Source organism: Triticum aestivum, chromosome 6D (assembly GCF_018294505.1).
Source record: "Triticum aestivum cultivar Chinese Spring chromosome 6D, IWGSC CS RefSeq v2.1, whole genome shotgun sequence".
NCBI classification, from domain to species: domain Eukaryota; kingdom Viridiplantae; phylum Streptophyta; class Magnoliopsida; order Poales; family Poaceae; genus Triticum; species Triticum aestivum.
This window is the reverse complement of record NC_057811.1, coordinates 364,773,729-364,793,917: the sequence shown is the minus strand read 5'-3', so window position 1 is coordinate 364,793,917 and position 20,189 is coordinate 364,773,729. Positions and strand designations below refer to the sequence as shown.

Below are 20,189 nucleotides of genomic sequence, written 5' to 3'. Positions count from 1 at the left end.
TCGCGGTGTTCCTGATCAACATGACAACGTACAATCGTATATGGAATGCACTGGACATGCATGTTGCTGGCCTTAGCAACACCAGCATCATTGAGAAGATTGTCAATTATGCACCAAAGGTTTGTACTCCAATTTACCTTCGACATGCTTTATTTTCATCTTTTAGGAACTACATCTTCTGAGCTATGTAATGTGTGTTTTCTTTTCTGTTGGTTGGTTGGCCAGGATGACAGTTCAGAACTACCTCTACATTTGCCAGACAGATCACTTGGCCTTGAGAAATTTAGGCTAAACAAGTCACAGCAGATGGCAGTACTTGACTGTGTTTCAGCAATGGAGCAGCAGGGTACATATCCGGTGCGTCTGATATGGGGGCCTCCCGGCACAGGGAAGACGAAGACGATCAGCACCCTCCTGTTGTCCATGATGGTCAAGAACCACAGAACGCTGACCTGCGCTCCGACCAACACTGCGGTGGTGGAGGTGGCTTCTCGGATCCTCAGCCTCATCGAGGAATCCTCCGCCGGCGGTGGAAATGGCTGCTTTCTGAGTGATGTTGTGCTGTTCGGAAACGAGGACCGGATGAACGTCGACCAGGACCTCACGAAGATCTTCCTGGAGAAGCGTGTTCGCCGTCTCCAGAAGTGCTTGATGCCAAGTTCAGGGTGGACCAGTTGCCTGAGCTCCATGGTACGGATTCTCGAGGAACCTTTGGTTCAGTATGCTTCCTACGTTGAGGAGACTAAAAGGCTGATCGAGGAACTTGCCAAGAAGGAAAAGGAGGAACTTGCGAAGAAGAAGGCGAAGAACAAAGTGGTGGAGGTGAAGGAGGATCTTACTAAGAAGGAAGCAGATAAGAAGAGCATAAAGATACAGTCGTTCAAAGAATATTTCATGAGTAGCTACAAACGAATCGAGGATGATCTGCGCACCTGCATCGATACTTTCTGCGACGATCTCCCAAGATCCGCCACATCTAGACAGAATTTCCGTTGCATGACGGAGGTTCTGCACCTGCTTACAGACTTTGGGAAACAAGTGCAGTCCGAACCAGAGAAGCAGCTGCAGACGCTGTTCAGAGATACGTCGGACGGGAAGAACAGCTGCCTGTTTCAGAGTCTGGTGTCATACGCGGAAGACAGCGTGCGCTCAGAGCTTAAGCAGGCGAGAGCCCAGTGCATCGAGAAGCTGAATTACCTGTCCAACAACTTCGACCTCCCGGACATTTTCGACAAGCGGTCCATCGAGGAGTTCTTGCTGCAGAAGAGCAAGAGCGTGCTCTGCACCGCGTCCAGCTCCGCCCGCCTGCACTACCTGCAGAAGGCGGAGCCGTTCGACATCCTCGTCGTCGACGAGGCGGCGCAGCTCAAGGAGTGCGAGTCGATGATACCTCTGCAGATTCCTGGGATCCGGCTCGCTGTTCTCATCGGCGATGAATACCAGCTGCCGGCGCTCGTGAAGAGCCAGGTGATCCGGCATTGTCCTTGGTGCTTTTGTTGGTTGTTTTGGCCGTTGATCGCTAGCTAACTCTTTCGTTGCGTGCAGGTGTGCTATGAAGCCGACTTCGGGAGGAGCCTGTTCGAGAGGCTGAGTTCGCTGGGGCACCCCAAGCACCTTCTTAATGTGCAGTACAGGATGCACCCGGGGATAAGCAAGTTCCCGGTCTCGAGCTTCTACGGCGGCCAGATCGACGACGGTGAGAACGTCCTGCGCAGAGACTACGAGCGCAAGCACCTGACCGGCCCGATGTACGGGTCCTACTCCTTCATCAACATCGAAGGTGGAAAGGAGAGCTCCGGCAAGCACGACAAGAGCCTCATCAACACCATCGAGGTCGCCGCCGTGACCCGGATCGTGCAGAGGCTCTTCCGAGGTACGCACGCTGGTACCTAGCTAGCTTCACTCTGAATCCATGGATGAATTCTTTCACCATCCAAGATTTGTGCATGCGCGTAGAGTCGGTGGAGACGAGGAGGAAGCTGAGCGTGGGCGTGGTGTCGCCGTACAAGGGCCAGGTCCGCGCCATCCAGGAGAAGCTGGGCAAGACGTACGAGACGCACGGCGGGTTCTCGGTGAAGGTCCGGTCGGTGGACGGGTTCCAGGGCGCCGAGGAGGACATCATCATCTTCTCCACCGTGCGGAGCAACAGCACCGGCTCCGTCGGCTTCCTCAACAACGTGAACCGCACCAACGTGGCGCTCACACGGGCCAAGTGAGTCGAGTCGAGCTCCCCGTCCCCGGTTTGCCTGCAGCATTTTTCTCCATGAGTAAGTAGCATGTGATTTTGTGTTGTCGTTGTGTTTGATTGCGCAGGCACTGTCTGTGGATCGTGGGGAACGCGACCACGTTGGTGAGCAGCAAGACGGTGTGGCAGAAGATAGTGGCGGACGCCAAGGAGAGGGGCTGCTTCTTCAACGCCAACGACGACACGGACCTATCGGGCGCGATCGTCAAGGCCGTCATCGAGCTCGATGAAGTGGAGAGCGCGCTGAGCATGGAGATGGGCAACCTCCGCATCGGCGGGTCACGGTCTGGGGTACGCAACAACCTAGCCCGTGCACAAATCCTAGTGCCAATTAGCTGACGGCGTTTTTTTTTCACTTCAGACATTTCTTCTCTCTCTAAATAAACGCCATGTTTTCCCTGCAGAAATCCAAGACAAAGTACGTATGAAGTTCTGGTCGTCGGCGAGCAGAAGGAATTACCAGCCATGTGCTCTGCAAGACGGTAGTAGTAACTCTTGGGTGCAGCGACGACTGCAACCAACCTTTACCTAGTGTCTGTCTTGTACTGATGTGTCCCAAGACTCCTAAAATTGTCTCAAGAACATGCTTCTTTGTCACAACTATTTACACTTCTTAATGCAGCAATCTTTATTAATACTGATATATGTGTTGAAGGGCGGATGACGAGCATCCACGCAAATATCCTAACTGTCGCGTCAAAGCCCACTGGCGCATCTTAAGCGCCGGGTTTCAGTGAACGATGCACGCTCATACTAAGGTGGTGTTTGGTTCTCTAGTCCTAAGACTTTTTCTAGTCTCAACTAAAAAGTCCCTAATCCCTAAAAAGTCCCTCCCTGTTTGTAAAGTCCTAGTCCCTTCTTAGAGGTTATTAAATGACCATGTTGCCCCTAGTATATAGAAAAATAACAATCAAACAACACCATGGGGTGGCGGGCCAATGGGTGCATGGAGGGGCATTATTGGAAAAGTCCCAAAAAGACTCTCCTTGAGAGTCTTCTTCATTTAGTCCTAAATGCCTAGTTTAGTCCCTAAAAAGTTCCTCCCGTTTGGTAAAAAAGTCTCTAAGAGGGACTTTTTCTAGTCCCTACATAAAAAAGTCCCTGAAAACAAACACCACCCGGACTTTTTCTAGTCCCTACACAAAAAAGTCCCTGGAAACAAAACACCCCCTAAAAGTCCTCAAGTCTACCAATCGCAACCATTGAGCCGTTGAATCACGAGATTCCTACTTGAGCCCATCTTACTTTGCTCACCTGTCAAGCAACACTCCAGTTCTGACTGATGTCCAAAGACCCTGCATGCTGTTCCAAACTGTGAGCTGTGAGGCGAGGTTGGACTATGAACATTTTTTAGCAGTAAAAAGATAATGGGATAGCGCAGCTTCTATAAAAGCATCATCCTCGTTACAAACACAAGAAGAGACGTTTTGAGTTTCCAGTTTGTGCTGCTTTAGCTGCTGGATCATGCGCAGCATGGACTACGACATGTCTAGGAAACCTAGAGATCAGCAGCACAAGAGCTGCAGGTCCAGGGCCCTGGTTCTACTTATCGTCGTCGCCACCAACACAGCCATCTTCCTCCTCTTCTCCGACGCCAGCTCCGCAATCGGCATTCGCTCCGGTGAGCACCACCGATGCATTGCCTTCTGGAACTCGACTAAGCTGTCGCTCCGCGACATCAACATCACGGAGTATGCGCTGGCCGCTGGCCGCGACGAGCTCCTGCACCTGCACGACCGCCTCGCCACGGCAAGCTCCCTCGTCGTGACGCTCCTGGGCATAAACGACACTTCCAGCAACATGGCAGCAGCCAGGGACGAGCAGAAGCATGCGGGAGCCGTCGGACTGTGGCAGCCGGAGCTCACCGGAGAGCTCCAGCTGGCCGTCGGCCCCCACAAACTGCCATTAGGCTTCACGAAGAACCTGGGTTCCGATCAGCTGTTCCCGGCGGTGGGCAAGCGTGCCGCCTTTTCCGGCACGAGCTGGAGCGCTATATGAACTACAAGCCCAGCGGCGAGTGTCCGTCTGACGAGCAGTTCGCACAGCGGCTCATGCTCAAGGGCTGTGAGCCACTGCCACGGCGGCGGTGCCGGACACGCAGCCCGGCAGGGTACGCTGAGCCCACACCACTGCCGGCGAGCCTGTGGTCCATGCCGCCGGACACCAGCATCATGTGGGACGCGTACACGTGCAAGAACTACTCCTGCCTTGCTAATCGCAGCAAGAGCAAGGGATTCTACGACTGCAAAGACTGCTTCGACCTGCTCAACGGGCGGGAGAAGGGCCGGTGGATGCGCGACGACGGTGCGCTCTCATACTCCATCGACGCGGTGCTTGCGACGAAGCCCAACGGCACAGTGCGCATCGGGCTCGACATTGGCGGCGGGTCGGGCACGTTCGCTGCACGGATGCAGGAGCGTGGGGTGGCCGTGGTGACCACTTCCATGAACTTCGATGGCCCATTCAATAGCTTCATAGCTTCGCGGGGTCTTGTCCCCATGCACCTCAGCATCGCGCACCGGCTACCGTTCTTCGACGGCACACTCGACATCGTGCACTCGATGCATGTGCTCAGCCACTGGATCCCTGATGCCATGCTTCAGTTCGCGTTGTTCGACATCTACAGAGTGCTGAGGCCTGGAGGATTGTTCTGGTTCGACCACTTCTTCTGCCTCGGCACGCAAATGAACACAACGTATGTGCCCATGTTCAATCAAATCGGTTTCAACAAGGTGCGGTGGAATGCGAGACGGAAGCTGGACCGAGGGATCGAGATGAACGAGTGGTACCTCTCAGCGCTGCTCGAAAAGCCCACTACCTAGGTGACCATTTGCTATTTCACTCTCTGACATTATACTCCAGCAGTTTCATCATGATGCAAGAGAACAAGTAAATGAAGCAATGTACCCATTCCACAAATTAGTGGTGTGCACTGTGCAGCATAAGCATAGACTGTACTTATCAACACTCTCAAAATGGATCACCTTGCCATGATCGTTTCAACTTATTCTCAGACCATGTAAATTGCATAATTCTTAGCCTGCATATCAGAACTGCAAAACAGGAATTGCCGTTTCGAATTTCTCTCTGTTTGTATGATTCTATTGTACCATGAGAGCATCATGGTGTTCCATCCTATATTTCTCCTTCAATTCAACAGAAGGGACCAAATGCCTACCTTATTTGGTGATTCCGAATCCACTGCACTCACATTTTCTTCCCCTCCGCCTCTGTTTCCATCTTCTCTGTCACAGACTCTCCCGATCGGCATTGTTAAATTGGCGCTGAATTTGTCGCCGGCCATCACGAGCAGAGGGAATTACCAGCCATGTGCTCTGCAAGACGGTAGTAGTAACAATTATGCAGCGACGACTGCAACCAACCTTTACCTAGTGTCTGTCTTGTGCTGATGTGTTGGAAGACTCTTTAAGATTGCCTCAAGAACATGCTTCATTGTCACAACTATTTACACTTCTTAGTGCAGCAATCTTTATTATTAGTATGATATATATGCCTTGAAGGGCGGATGACGAGCATCCACACAAGTATCCTAACTGTCGCGTCAAAGCCCACTGGCTCATCTTAAGCGCCGGGTTTCAGTGAACAATGCACGCTCATACTGAAAGTCCATGAGCCTAGCCCAATCACCAGCATTGAGCCGTTGAATCACGAGATTCCAACTTGAGCCCATCTACTTTTCTCACCTGTCAAGCAACACCCCAGTTCTAAACTGTCAACTGTGAGGTGAGGATAGCACAGTTTCTATAAAGCATCATCCTCTTTACAAACACAAGAACAAGAAGAGGCATTTTGAGTTTCCAGTTTGTGCTGCTTTAGTTGTTGCAACATGCGCAGCATGGACTACCACATGTCCAGGAAACCTAGAGATCAGCAGCACAAGAGCTGCAGGTCCAGGGCCCTGGTTCTACTTATCGTCGTCGCCACCAACACAGCCACCTTCCTCCTCTTCTCCAATGCCAGCTACGAAGTCGACAATGGCTCCGGCGAGCACGACCGCAGCGTCCCCTTCTGGAACTCCGGTAACATCACGGACTACGCTCTGGCCGCGAGCCACGACAAGCTCGTGCACCTGCACGACCACCTCGCCACGGCAAATTCCCTTGTCGAGACGCTCCTGGGCCTAAAGGCCACTGCGAGCGACATGGCAGCCGCCAGGGATGAGCAAAAGCATGTGGGGGTTGATGGACTGTGGCAATGGGAGCTCACCGGCGAGCTCCACCTGGCCGTCGACCCCCACAAACTGCCATTAGGCTTCACGAAGAACCTGGGGTCCGATCAGCTGTTCCCGACAGTGGGGCAAGCGTGCCGCCATTTCCCGGACGAGCTGGAGCGCTATATGGACTACAAGCCCGGTGGCGAGTGTCCGTCCGATGAGCAGTTTGCACAGCGGCTCATGCTCAAGGGCTGCGAGCCATTGCCACGACGGAGATGCCGGCCACGCCGCCCGGCAGGGTATGTTGAGCCCACACCACTGCCGGCGAGCCTGTGGGCCACGCCGCCAGACACCAGCATCGTGTGGGACGCGTACACGTGCAAGAACTACTCCTGCCTTGTTAACCGCCGCAAGACCAAGGGTTCCTACGACTGCAAAGACTGCTTCGACCTGCTCAGCGGCCGGGAGAAGGGCCGGTGGATGCGCGACGACGGTGCACTCTCATACTCCATCGACGCGGTGCTTGCGACAAAGCCAAATGGCACAGTGCGCATCGGGCTCGACATTGGGGGTGGGTCAGGCACGTTCGCTGCGCGGATGCAGGAGCGTGGGGTGACCGTAGTGACCACGTCCATGAACTTCGGTGGCCCATTCAATAGCTTCATAGCTTCGCGGGGTCTTGTCCCCATGCACCTGAGCATCGCGCACCGGCTACCGTTCTTTGATGGCACGCTCGATATTGTGCATTCGATGCATGTGCTTAGCCACTGGATCCCCAATGCCATGCTCAGAGTTCACCTTGTTCGACATTTACAGAGTGCTGAGGCCTGGAGGATTGTTCTGGCTCGACCACTTCTTCTGCCTCGGCACACAAATGAACACGACATATGTGTCCATGATCAATCAAATAGGTTTCAACAAGGTGCGGTGGAATGCCAGACGGAAGCTGGACCAAGGGATCAAGAGGAAACGAGTGGTACCTCTCAGCGCTGCTCGAGAAGCCCACGGCCTAGGTGACCATTTCCTATAGATTTTTCACTCCCTGACATTATATTCCAGCAATTTCATCATGATGTAAGAGAACAAATAAATGAAGCAATGTATCCATTCCACAAATTAGTGGTGTACAGCATAAGCATAGACTGTACTTATCAACACTATCAAAATCGATCACCTTGCCATGATCGCTTCAACTTATTCTCAAACCATGTAAATTGCATAATTCTTAGCCTACATATCAGAACTGCAAAACAGGAATTGCCGTTTCGAATTTCTCTCCGTTTGTATGATTCTACTGTACCATTAGAGCATCATGGCGTTCCATCCTATATTTTTCCTTCAATGGAAGGGAGCAAATGCCTACCTTATTTGGCGATTCCAAATCCACTGCACTCACAGCTTCTCCCCCTCCGCCTCTGTTTCCGTCTTCTCTGTCACGGGCTCAGCATCTGCCTCCTCTCCTGCTTCCACCTCCTTGGTCGCCGAGATCGGCATTGTCAAATTGGCGCTTAATTTGTCGCCGGCGATCGCCTGGCAGCGCTCGAGCATCGACTCCGACTCCGCCGCCCTGCCCAGAACAGAGTACAGGACGTACTGGCAGAACAGGGGGCGGTAGTCGCCGGGGTCCTCCCGCGCGAGCTCCTCGAAGGCGGCGATCGCCTCGTCGGCCTTGCCGTCCACGAAGAGCGACTGCGCCGCGAGGAGCCGGGCATGTTGCTCGCCGCCTCCGGCGGCAGAGAGGCGGGCCCGCGCGGCCTCCGCGCCGCCGAAACGGGAGAGGGCGGCGGTCTCGACGATGAGCTTCTCGAAGGGGTGGGAGTCGTCCTGGATGGCGTCCTCGGGTGAGACCGTGACGGTGAGCGCGGGGGGCGGAGGCGGGGACGGTGTGCACGCGATGGCCGGTGAGGTAGCCGCGAGGAGGACCGCGGCGGAGGCGGCGAGGCGGAGGGAGGAGATGATTGGGTGGGGAGGAACCGAATTCGAATTGGTGGTGGCCTTCACGGCCGTGGGTAGATCGTACCGGCGCCGGGAGGAGGAGACGAGGGCGAAGGGGCTGCGGATGGAGGCTGCGCCGGCGAGGAAGGCCATGGCGGCGGCTAGGGTTTTCTTTTGCGGCGCGGAGATTACCAAGGTTTGAGTTTGCAAGTCACGAACGAACAGAGGTGGAGAGAGCAACGGCGGAGTTTTGTTTTGTTTGCTGGAGAAAAGAATTAAAATTTCGGTTGGTACGCTGTTTGGTAGCCTGGCGGTAGGTGGCGTCGGCGCCTCCGACTATTCTTTACTTCTGTTTTTATTTCCTTTTTCTCTTTCGATGAAAACCGACTAAAACTGAATAGTACTCCTCTACTGTGTCATGCACACAAAATTGAATTTTTTTAGGGGTACACAAATTAAAAATACCTAAAATGGACATAAGATTATTTAATTTTTCTGCACATGATTTAACATTTCGTCTTTACATTTTTCAGTTGAACTTTTCGACTGAATACACTTACACTTTTCTTTTGAGTTGTCCTAAGGTATGATAACGGCAAATTCATTGCTAGAGGAAATTGGAAAATTGATTGGTGCGTGAACATCCTGATAGCCGAAGCCTTGGCTAACTTTTGGCCTATCCCTTGCATAAAAGATGGGGTGTAATCGCCTCGTTATTAACTTTGATAATCATGAAGAATGGAGGACGTTCTGATAGAGCGGCGGTGACTGTTTTTAACGTTTTCTATTTCATTGCTTGTGATTTTTCTCTCACTACTTTCAAACATTGTAATAAGGAAGCTAATAAGGTTGCCTTGAGTGAAATTGTACCCCCTCTTTGTGTTTTGATTGGTTTGAGGAACATTTAAGCAAAATTGTACCCCCTCATAAACTATGCAAACTGTTATTTTGAATGAATAAAGCTTTGTGTTTTTCAAAACAAAAAAAGCTTCATGAGGAATTTTGCCTGCTCAACAAGTGAAGATGCTTGATTTCTAATCACACCAACAGTAATTAAGTGAGATAATTGCACGTATAGTCCTGAAAGTTGGTGGCGAGGTCCAACATGGTCCTGGATGTTGAGAAGTAATTCAATACGGTCCTGATACAAGGAAATACGTTGCCAATATGGTCCTGGATTTTGGACCGACAGTCCTGGCTCTACATGTCGCATATGTATCGCGTATTCTATCGTATGACACGTCAGTACGCGGCCACGCCTGCCTAGAACCCACATGTCAATGGCGTGAGAAATAACAAAAAGACAAACGCGTCGTGAGGTTTCGAACTCGCGACCACGGGCCGAACTTCCGAGCTGTAGCTACCACAGTAATTATGTTTAACTGGTTTCTATAGGACTGCACGGCCTAGTATATAAATCACGTTACCTTTTCCGCTGTAGCACGCACATACTTGTTTTTTTTGCTGCGAAAAACAGTAGGACTTTGCTACTAATAAGGTGCACATGGTCTTTTTGAGCCGGACGAGCCTGTTTTCTTTTTCTAAGCTATGGCCCAGATGAAAGACGGCAGCACACGCGTACGTTACAACAAACGAAACAGAAGGATCCTATTCTTGCGATTTGTTCTACGCATGCTAGGATAGCCGCGAAATAAATCATTTTATGAAAAGGGGAACATTTTGTCAATTGCTGAACAAAAATTGAGGTTCACAACAAGATTTTAAAACCGAGGACAATTTGAAAATCCGAAAAAAAATTGTAATTTTTTTTTTGAATAGCTCAACATGTTGTGAATAATGGCTTTGGAGCACGGGGCACATTGCACCTGTTATTTTTCACTAAAAAATGGATTTTTACTGCCTGAAAAATTCCAAAAGTTTTATGTATATGCGTGTATAGAATATAGTAGTGTAATATAATTGTGCAAAATTTTATCAATATACGTGTGCTTGCATGTGAGAGATACAAAAAAGACAAATATATGAAAAAAAGACTTGTTGAACGAAAATTTATCGAAAACACTAACATTATTTAAATTACGAATCATTTTATGAATTGCTGAACAAAATTTGACATTCAGAACAAGAATTTATAACCGAGAACAATCTGGAAATCCAAAAAAAATTGCAAATATTTTTTCAATTGCTCAACATGTTGCAAATAATGGCTTTGGAGCATGAGCACATTGCGCCTGTTATTTCTAATTAAGAAAAATGGATTTTAATGCCTGAAAATTTCTAAAATTTTATGTATATGCATTTATAGTTGTGTAATGTAACTATGTAAAATTTCATCAATATATGTGCTTGCATGTGAGAGATACAGAAAAGATAAATACATGAAAAAAGAATTGTTGAACAAAAATTCATCAAAAACACTAATGTTATTTTAAATTCCGGATCATTTTTTGAAAAGGGGGCATTTTTAAAATTGCTGAACAAAATTTGAGATTCAGAACAAGAATTTATAACTGAGAAACATTTGAACATCCAAAAAATAAAAAATTGAAATATTTATTGATTGCGTGAACAAAAATTTGGAAATGGAGACATTTTTTAAAGTTCTAATATTTTCGTATATTGTGACCAAATTTTGAAACTTCAACTATTTTCGAAAAATGTGATTTGTTAAAAAAAGGACTGTGATATTTGGCACACATGTGCCATATAAGCAAAACTGTCACACCTCTACTTCTTTCATTTTTAAGTACCACACGATCCCCCGTCCTTTGACCTCGCCTCCTCCCAAACGACCCCGCAAGCTCGCCCGAGAAACCTGCTTCTCCCGCACATCTCGTGCGCCCACCCCCGAGAAAACTGCCACTTCTTCACGTCTACCACATGATTTCTCCTCAGGACAAAGTTACCATTGTTGGGGAACGTAGAAATTTCAAAAAAATTCTACGCACACGCAAGATCATGGTGATGCATAGCAACGAGAGGGGAGAGTGTTGTCCACGTACCCTTGTAGACCGAAAGCGGAAGCGTTAACACAACGCGGTTGATGTAGTCGTACGTCTTCACGATCCGACCGATCAAGTACCGAACGCACGGCACCTCCGAGTTCAGCACACGTTCAGCTCGATGACGTCCCTCGAACTCCGATCCAGCCAAGTGTTGAGGGAGAGTTTCGTCAGCACGACGGAGTGGTGACGATGATGATGTTCTACCGACGCAGGGCTTCGCCTAAGCTCCGCTACGATATTATCGAGGTGTAATATGGTGGAGGGGGGCACCGCACACGGCTAAAAGATCGTTGATCAATTGTGTGTCTAGAGGTGCCCCCTGCCCCCGTATATAAAGGTGCAAGGGGGAGGCCGCCGGCCTAGGAGGTAGAGGCGCGCCAGGAGGAGTCCTACTCCTACCGGGAGTAGGACTCCCCCCTTTCCATGTTGGACTAGGAGTGGAAGGGGGAAGAGGTGGAGGGAAGGAAGGAAGGGGGGCGCCGCCCCCCTCTCCTTGTCCTATTCGGACTGGGGGGAAGGGGGGCGCGGCCCTGCCCTAGCCTCCTCTCCTCTCTTCCCTAGCCCAAAGGCCCATTAAGTTACCGGGGGGGGGTTCCGGTAACCTCCCGGTACTCCGGAAAAATCCCGATTTCACCCGGAACACTTCCGATGTCCAAACATAGGCTTTCCAATATATCAATCTTTATGTCTCGACCATTTCGAGACTCCTCGTCATGTCCGTGATCACATCCGGGACTCCGAACAACCTTCGGTACATCAAAACATATAAACTCATAATATAACTGTCATCGTAACGTTAAGCGTGCGGACCCTACGGGTTCGAGAACTATGTAGACATCACCGAGACACCTCTCCGGTCAATAACCAATAGCGGAACCTGGATGCTCATATTGGTTCCCACATATTCTACGAAGATCTTTATCGGTCAGACCGCATAACAACATACGTTGTTCCCTTTGTCATCGGTATGTTACTTGCCCGAGATTCGATCGTCGGTATCTCGATACCTAGTTCAATCTCGTTACCGGCAAGTCTCTTTACTCGTTCCGTAATACATCATCCCGCAACTAACTCATTAGTTACAATGCTTGCAAGGCTTATAGTGATGTGCATTACCGAGTGGGCCCAGAGATACCTCTCCGACAATCGGAGTGACAAATCCTAATCTCGAAATACGCCAACCCAACAAGTACCTTTGGAGACACCTGTAGAGCACCTTTATAATCACCCAGTTACGTTGTGACGTTTGGTAGCACACAAAGTGTTCCTCCGGTAAACGGGAGTTGCATAATCTCATAGTCATAGGAACATGTATAAGTCATGAAGAAAGCAATAGCAACATACTAAACGATCGAGTGCTAAGCTAACGGAATGGGTCAAGTCAATCACATCATTCTCCTAATGATGTGATCCCGTTAATCAAATGACAACTCATGTCTATGGCTAGGAAACATAACCATCTTTGATCAACGAGCTAGTCAAGTAGAGGCATACTAGTGACACTCTGTTTGTCTATGTATTCACACATGTATTATGTTTCCGGTTAATACAATTCTAGCATGAATAATAAACATTTATTATGATATAAGGAAATAAATAATACTTTATTATTGCCTCTAGGGCATATTTCCTTCAACCATGGTATTCGTATGCAAGTTATCAGGCCTATGTTGCGTAACTTACCGTGCTATTTACATAGAACGTACTAGGTACTATGCTTCAACAACTACACCCCTTCAAAGTTACCACTGTGTTTTGTACACAAGTTATAAGGTCTTTGATGTGTAAAATACCGTGGTACTTACACATAAGTTATCAGGGTATATGTACATCAACCTCCCCCCCCCCCCCCGGTCAAAGTTACCATGGGAGATTGTACATGAGTTACCGGGTCTACAGTTCGTATATTATCATGGTACTTGCACCTAAAAACCTGGGTGTGTTTCGGTAGCTTTTTCCATAGGTCAAAAATTACCACGATGTTTTTGCGTAACTTATCACGCCTATAGCACGTGTTCCCCTCATGACACTAAACATTATGTGACTTTCCCGTGGCACGCCATGTGTTGTGTTCATCCAAGAGGCCCACGCGCAAGGCGAGTGTATGTTTTTAACAACTTATTTTTCTTCGGTAAAAAAGTTACCATCATGTTTATATTGCAAGTTATCGGTTATGCGGTGCTTATATTATCATGTTATTTACACAAAAAATATTGGGGATGTTTTAAATAACTTTTTCCTGGGACAAAAAGTTATCATGGTGATTCTAGGTAGACTATCAAGCCCATAGTGCTAAAATATCATGTTATTTACACAAAATTTATCAGGGGTATGTTTCAGCAAATTCCCCTCCCCCCCCCAGGTCAAAAACTTATCATGGTGTTTAATTATCGCAGTGCATATGTTTTTCATGCTATTTACACATAAAAATGCCAGGGGAGGGAGGTATATATACTACCGTGCTATTTACACAGAAGATACTGGAGTATCTTTTCAAAAAAAATCCCTACGGTCAAAGTTACCGTGGTGTTTTTACCTCAGTTATCAGATGTGCGCTGCGTATATTATCATCTATTTACACATAAATTATCGGGTATCTTTTCACATTTGTCTTCCGCGATGGTTAAAGTTATCACGATGTTTGTATCTAAATTATCAGGTCTATGGCGTGAATGTTATCGTGCTATTTACAGAAATTACCGGGGGGCGGGTTCAACAAATTTATTCCCAGTAATCAAAGTTACCACGATGCTTGAAACAAAAAGTTTTTCAGTGCTAACATATTAAAGGCAAAAACATGTCAAAAACAGTATTTCTCTTAGCTTGTTCAACAATGAGTGTCATAGGCGAGGTGCGTGCGGGAAAGGAAGGAGATCGGGAGGCGTGCGGGAAAGGAAAGAAATCGGGAGGTCGGTCAGGGAGGACGTGCGGGAAAGAAATGAGATCGGGAGGGAACTGACGGAGCTGGATGCGTGTGGCAGTTTCGCAATCTACCACACGGTTACCATATAAATATTTCGTTAAAATAAACAGAAAAGGAAGTAAATAAAAATGAAGCAGAAAAAACGGAAAAGAAAAAAATTATGGTTCGAAACCATGTGCATCTACAAGTCTGTGCGTGCTACAGCGAAAAAGACTACGCCATTTATTTACTAGGCGGTGCATCCTATATTGAACAGAGAAATATACTTTGTGTGGTGGCTAGCGCAGGGCGAAGTTTAGCCCGGGGTCGCCAGTTTGAGATCCTCGCCAAGCCGGCCCATATTATTTTTGTTATTTCTGGCGCCACTGACATGTGGGTCCCTGGCAGGCGTGGCCCCGTACAGACATGTCATACGAGAGAATACGCGATACGTATGCGACAAGTAGAGCCAGGACTGTCGGTCCAAAATCAAGGACCGTATTGGCAACGTATTTCCTTGTATCAGGACCGTATTGGATCACTTCTCAACATCCAAGACCATGTTGGACCTTGCCGCCAACTTCCGTGACTATACGTGCAATTATCTCTAATTAAGTACATGGAATTAGCACCCTTAACTACCAAGTTAGCGGCTACACAAGGTAAGTTAACGCGTAGATTTCAGATCCCTGTCTGTACACATTTTGAACGATCAGACCATAGACCAGCCTTTTTTAAGTCTTGGGGTCGCAATCAGCTATGTTTGCAGCAACATCTCTATATTTCAGCTCAGAAGGGGACACCGCTTTTATCTCTAGCCGCTGCTGAGGGGATGGTAATGTGCGAGCTTTAGCTTCGAAGGGATCCTCCGCAGAATGTACAGGACAAGAGCCGAAGGAACAATTTCAACAAGCTGTAGAAAAAAGAGGTTAACATCAATGCCAATGATGGTTTCAATTTATAGACTAGGCAAAAAATAAAACGAGGTGGTGACTATGGGCTGCAAAAGTCACACATACGAGGTAATATATGAAATTCAGAATTGGATGGTCAAGAACATCCAGATCAGCATCTTTATTGAAGGCAGCGAAACACATCTGCAGAAAAACAAAAGTGCGTCAGCAAAAGTGAGAAATGAACCATATGACTTGCAATCTCGTTCAAGGATCGGAGGACAGACATCCTTACCATTACGCATCTTGCCAAGAAGCAACAGGAACAAATAGTGGCCACTCTGCCGACCTCGCTCAGCTTTTGTTGCCTCCCTTTAGACTCGATAGGGAAACGCTTCAACATGAGGAATAGCCTGCCAAACAAATCAGAAGCACACGGATACAGTTAGTAACCATAGTGTTATAGTTGTATTGTATAATTAAATAGATCAAACCCTGAACCAAATGGGTATAGTCTACAGTACCAAACTACAGAACCGTTACTAGACTGCGGCTAGCCTCACTAATTAATTTGACTGTAAACATGATCTAAATGAATCATAATTCAAACTTTATGAAAGAGGTATTCTTACCTCCCTCCGTACAGCAGAAAACCCAGGGCAGCGGAAAATGACAGTCCCGCAATGAATAACTTTGAAAGCACAAGCATAGATGGATTTGGATTCAACCACAACAATACCCACACCAAAACCTGAAAGCAAATGTATTCGAGTATTTTCAGCCAAGGCAGTCAAACGGTGATTGAGCACACATAATAAAAACAGATGAACAGAGCAGTTAGTTAAGTGAGAAGAACTCATGTAGAACAGGCATGTGAGGGGTCAGTATTTAATTAAAAAACATCAACCATCAAAGACTACAATAAATGACTAAGTGCAAACTATTTCCCTATTACCTTCATGCATTGTTTCTGTTATACTGTTCCAGATATCCACTACTCCCTCTGACAAAACATACGGCATCCACACATAACTTTGACCACCAATATAATTTATCTGCCTCAATGCTATAATTTCCATTGCAGATAAGTACAGAACCCATATATATTATCGGTCTCATTGATGGTCAAAGTTAAACCTCGAAATGCATGACATACATGACCCACATATACTATTGGTCTAACCGATGGTCAAGTGTATCATAGTTTTTCATATTAAAAAGAGTTTTCACAAATAAACCAGTACGATAAAAGGGAAAACATCCTGACATGTATAGGGTTTAGGGTCAGACAGTTCTCGTATAACTATACAAAATACTACTACCTCTATACCAAAATATAAGACGTTTTTGCAGTTCAATTTGAACAACAAAAACATCTTATATTTTAATACGGAGGGAGTACCTATGTACCAAAATATAAGACATTTTTGCAGTTCAAAAGACGTTACATACGTCTTATATTTTGGTACAGAGGGAGTAACAAATAGTGCAAATTTATATTAAAAAAACTACTTTACCTGCATTGCATAAACGACACCATTAATAATATAGAAACCTGATCTGAGGCCATCAGTGTCTAGACCACGTGCTTGATAAGATATTTCAGCCCAGAAAAGTGCCAACATTGCATAGGTAGTGAAGAATGCAAGCCCCGGCAGATCAAGAATAACATGCTGAAAGATCTGAAATAAAATAAACACGATTAGAACTCTGGTCAATCAAATTGAATATTTCATTCGAGTGACAGAAAATAATGAAGGCATCCAAACCTGAGGGTTCACTAGTTGCACTTGGCGACGAAAAGCAAAGATGGAACACCTTGCTGCAGATTAGCAACGGAGTAAAATTAGCATTACACAGGATATAAATGAGGATGCAAGTTTTACCCCAGTTGAGACTGAACAATGTACCTCCATTAACCAAGAAATTAAGGAACTGGAAGACCTTTTGTGTTGTCCATCCATATTCAGGCACTCTGTGCTGTATTCTGGCAACTTGGATCTGCATATACACAAACATAGCTCAGTTTTAATATTGCCTTCTCTTCCTCGAGTAAATTTATTCATCAAGCTGTAAACATTGGCATGTGCACGTGGCAAGTATAAACCTTACTAGTAGAACCTAAGATATTTATTTATTCATTTGCAAGGAACCGAGGTATTTACAGTTGACAGTTCATAGAATTATATGCATAATTCGGATGATATCAACGCATTCTTATCCGCCAAGGTTTTCATGGATTAGAGAGATAAGCATGAAAGCAACACAGGTCCTTGGCCACCAATCCGTATTCGGAATCACAGTTTTCCCTTGATTGATCTAAAGCTCTGTGAGATGCTATTCGTTGGCACTATCGGCTTTAACACAAAACACTAGTATTATGCTGAAGCGACAAAGCAAATAAAAACAGCCTTTATTCTCTAGTGAAATCGCTGGTTGTGACATCACAAATTTATTCATCGGTACTCCTGCCAAATATTCTCTTGCCTTGCCACCAGGGCACCAACCTAGCAGTAGAAGGGGTACAGGTTTGTTCCGAGGACAGATTGGATGCTTACGAAGGAGGAGGCGGCGATGAGGCCGTAGAGTGCGGCGAGGGCCCAGAAGATCCCGTCCTGCCACGCCGGCGAGCCGTTCACGTGCTCCCACCACCCCGCGAAGGCCGCCGGCAAGGGCACCGGCGCCAGAGCCGGTGCCAGCGCCGCCGCCGCCATCGCCGCCAGGCTGCACGGAGATCCCTGGAAAAGAGAGACAGACGGCCTTCCTCTCCGGTAGTAGAATCAAAAAAATTGGGTGGCTTGGGGAATCTGGTGGTGCCGCTGGCGGCGACGTGGATTTGTAGGGGCGGCTCGCGTCACCTTCGTAGCTCGGACGGGAGGGGGAACACAGGTTGGATCGGAGCCGACGTGTTTGGTACAGTTTTGTAGTGCAGGTACAGCCGCGCTCTGCTTATATCTGCGCCCGCGTTCTTGGCTAGAATTAGGACTCCGGCTCGGGAGCCCATCCGAGTCCGGGGAAACATCAGCTTTTATGTTCTTGTTGTCCTAAAAAGAAAAGGAAAGGAAAGAATCCTCAGGTACGTCGGATCCTGATCAAACGAGTACAATTATTTACTGTAGCACGACAATTTTCCTGATAATTTTTTACACTACATGATAGTTTTATTTTAGAACTTGGTAAATTTTACACGGCGGCGTGATAAATTTATCTGTTTCATATGTCAAATCTAGATGTTCGCTGGCAAAAGCTAAAAATCCGACGTCGGATTTTTAACATTTAGAAGAAGAAATAAACAGACCAACTCAGTGTGCGAGAGATTCGAAAGCGAAATAAGGAGTGTCTGCAAGAGGCCCCTCTCCCCGCCGCATGAGGGAGCGGATCCCTGCCTTCCCCGCTTGCTTCGGCGGCGGGAGGAGGTGAGGATCTCGCTCATCTTCTTTAGGCGTGTAGATAGGGTAGGATTAGGCCATGTCAGTGTCGATTTGGAGAAGGGTTCGTCGTCGATCTGGAGAAATAAATCTGCCACTTCCCTTCTCCCGTGTCGGTGTTGGTGGTGCCGTCATGAGGGCGGCGTTGCTCTCCGTTGATCTGTGTATCAAGCGGTAGTTTGGATCCCATGTCCGCTGGTGGTAGCGACGTACACCAGGATAAATTTGCTCCTCGTGAGTCTCTGGATCGCCCTGGTTCTTTCTTTTTCTTTTTGCGAGAAAACTTTCGGTCTATTCATTTTCGATCATGGCAGTACAACGAACACAAAAAATAAAAAAAATACATCCAGATCCGTAGACCATGCTAGCGACGACTATAAGCACTGAAGCGAGTCGAAGACGCGCCGCCGTCATTGCCCCTCAATCGCCGGAGCCAGGCAAAACTTGTTTTGATAGACAGTCGGGAAGTTGTCGTGCTAAGGCCCCGTAGGATCAGCGCAGCAGAACAACAATCGCTTGGGTTCTTTGATCAAACAGGGCGGCGAAGCGGCGTCGACGTCTTGGCCTTGTGAGTTTTGTTCTCCCTTCCCTCCCCGTCGTGGTGCCGGCGTATTCCCCATCATCACCGTGGTGGTAGGGTCCTGGTGTGCAAGTGTGGGAGGATCTATGGATTTGCGTGTTGATTCCTCGGCGATGGCTATTGCTCTGGTGTGCTGGTCCTTGGTGGCCAAAGTTGAAGACTTCCCATCTGCCATGGTTGTCTTCAAGAAGGTGTTGGCTCCAGGAGAAGTGGCAGCGGCACGCCCTCAACTCGCTCGGGTGAGGGTAGTCTTCGTGAGGTGGTCTGAGGACCTCGTTGTAAATTTATTTACTTTTCGGGTGCTTTGTATTTACATCTAAATCATCAATATAATCCTAAGGTCCTTTTCGCAAAAAAGAAGAAGAAGAAATAAGCATTTGGATACTTGTTGGCGGGGCGAGTCATGAAAACACCCGTTTTTGTGTTTGGTTATTATAATCCGACGCGGTCAGGTCCAGGGTCCAGCTTAATTGGATATTTGTTGTCTCTTTCATGTATTGGTTGGCCAAAAAAAGGAAATTAGACAGCGTCCAGTCCACTGTCCACAGATTTACGGAGTACTATAGTTGATAAGTAACACTCACCTTAATTATGATCATACTACTTTGTTTTTTAGCAGGTAACTCGCGATTACCTACCATGTGTTGATTGATTTTGTTCGCATGTAGCACGCCCGCAACTCGCCAACCTCCTAACCTACCACAAACCTCAGTATCTACAGCGTGTTAGCAATGCAGGTCAAACCTGATGAGCATCGTGCCAATATTCTACGGCACTTGCGTTGTTGTTGGTGTAGCAGCCAGTGCGATGGGAGACGGACCTTGTCGCCAGGCGACTCGTGAACTGCTGAATTGTTCTGCTACATGTTGCCAAGTTGTTTGTTTCGGGGGTTTTTTTTTTTTGGAGTGCTGAAAGTTCCGAAGGAGTATTCAGCACAGAGGTTACCATCTCACCGGTCTGTGTCACCGTCGGCACACATTCAGACAAAACCAACGATCAACTAACCAGAACGAGAAGATACGTAACTTTCATATGCAAAAGCCACTTTCGACTAGTTAGGCCTGTC

General features: G+C 47.5%; 3 protein-coding genes and 2 pseudogenes across 4 annotated transcripts; 3 read left to right on the top strand and 2 right to left on the bottom strand.

Moving 5' to 3' along the window:
- The first annotated feature begins 318 nt into the window (after positions 1–318).
- LOC123142614 (helicase sen1) lies at positions 319–2,982 on the top strand. The gene is made up of 6 exons (XM_044561450.1): positions 319–1,467; positions 1,546–1,873; positions 1,957–2,212; positions 2,314–2,529; positions 2,650–2,727; positions 2,901–2,982. The coding sequence occupies exons 1-6, from the start codon at positions 334–336 to the stop codon at positions 2,980–2,982; spliced, it is 2,094 nt and encodes a 697-aa protein (XP_044417385.1). The 5' UTR covers positions 319–333.
- A 384-nt stretch (positions 2,983–3,366) lies between these two features.
- On the bottom strand, positions 3,367–8,609 carry LOC123145113 (protein SLOW GREEN 1, chloroplastic). 2 transcript variants are annotated; one of them, XM_044564435.1, is made up of 2 exons: positions 7,783–8,609; positions 3,367–3,547 (listed from the first exon to the last, which is right to left on the bottom strand). In XM_044564435.1, exon 1 carries the CDS (start codon positions 8,505–8,507, stop codon positions 7,812–7,814), a length of 696 nt encoding a protein of 231 aa, XP_044420370.1. In that variant the 5' UTR covers positions 8,508–8,609; the 3' UTR covers positions 3,367–3,547; positions 7,783–7,811. The 2 variants fall into 2 exon arrangements, with proteins under 2 accessions (XP_044420370.1, XP_044420369.1); XM_044564434.1 differs by lacking the exon at positions 3,367–3,547 and adding an exon at positions 4,992–5,580.
- LOC123145111 (probable methyltransferase At1g29790) lies at positions 3,566–5,139 on the top strand (annotated as a pseudogene).
- LOC123142613 (probable methyltransferase At1g29790) lies at positions 5,841–7,432 on the top strand (annotated as a pseudogene).
- A 6,176-nt stretch (positions 8,610–14,785) lies between the features above and the next one.
- On the bottom strand, positions 14,786–18,098 carry LOC123145110 (tobamovirus multiplication protein 3). The gene is made up of 8 exons (XM_044564433.1): positions 17,674–18,098; positions 17,026–17,116; positions 16,885–16,937; positions 16,633–16,797; positions 15,748–15,866; positions 15,411–15,528; positions 15,242–15,319; positions 14,786–15,135 (listed from the first exon to the last, which is right to left on the bottom strand). Exons 1-8 carry the CDS (start codon positions 17,827–17,829, stop codon positions 15,037–15,039), a joined length of 879 nt encoding a protein of 292 aa, XP_044420368.1. The 5' UTR covers positions 17,830–18,098; the 3' UTR covers positions 14,786–15,036.
- Between the last annotated feature and the right edge of the window lie 2,091 nt (positions 18,099–20,189).

What these genes read in the sequence shown, in the direction of transcription:
- LOC123142614 (XM_044561450.1), top strand. Translation starts at nt 334, where the DNA reads ATGGAGCAGCAGGGTACATATCCGGTGCGTCTGATATGGGGGCCTCCC. An exon ending in CGTGCAGAGGCTCTTCCGAG is followed by an intron (nt 1,874 to 1,956) that starts GTACGCACGCTG and finishes GCATGCGCGTAG; the next exon opens with AGTCGGTGGAGACGAGGAGG. An exon ending in CTCCGCATCGGCGGGTCACG is followed by an intron (nt 2,530 to 2,649) that starts GTCTGGGGTACG and finishes TTTTCCCTGCAG; the next exon opens with AAATCCAAGACAAAGTACGT.
- LOC123145113 (XM_044564435.1), bottom strand. Translation starts at nt 8,507, where the DNA reads ATGGCCTTCCTCGCCGGCGCAGCCTCCATCCGCAGCCCCTTCGCCCTC.
- LOC123145110 (XM_044564433.1), bottom strand. Translation starts at nt 17,829, where the DNA reads ATGGCGGCGGCGGCGCTGGCACCGGCTCTGGCGCCGGTGCCCTTGCCG. An exon ending in TAATTTCTTGGTTAATGGAG is followed by an intron (nt 16,938 to 17,025) that starts GTACATTGTTCA and finishes GCTAATCTGCAG; the next exon opens with CAAGGTGTTCCATCTTTGCT. An exon ending in TGCAACTAGTGAACCCTCAG is followed by an intron (nt 16,798 to 16,884) that starts GTTTGGATGCCT and finishes ATTTTATTTCAG; the next exon opens with ATCTTTCAGCATGTTATTCT.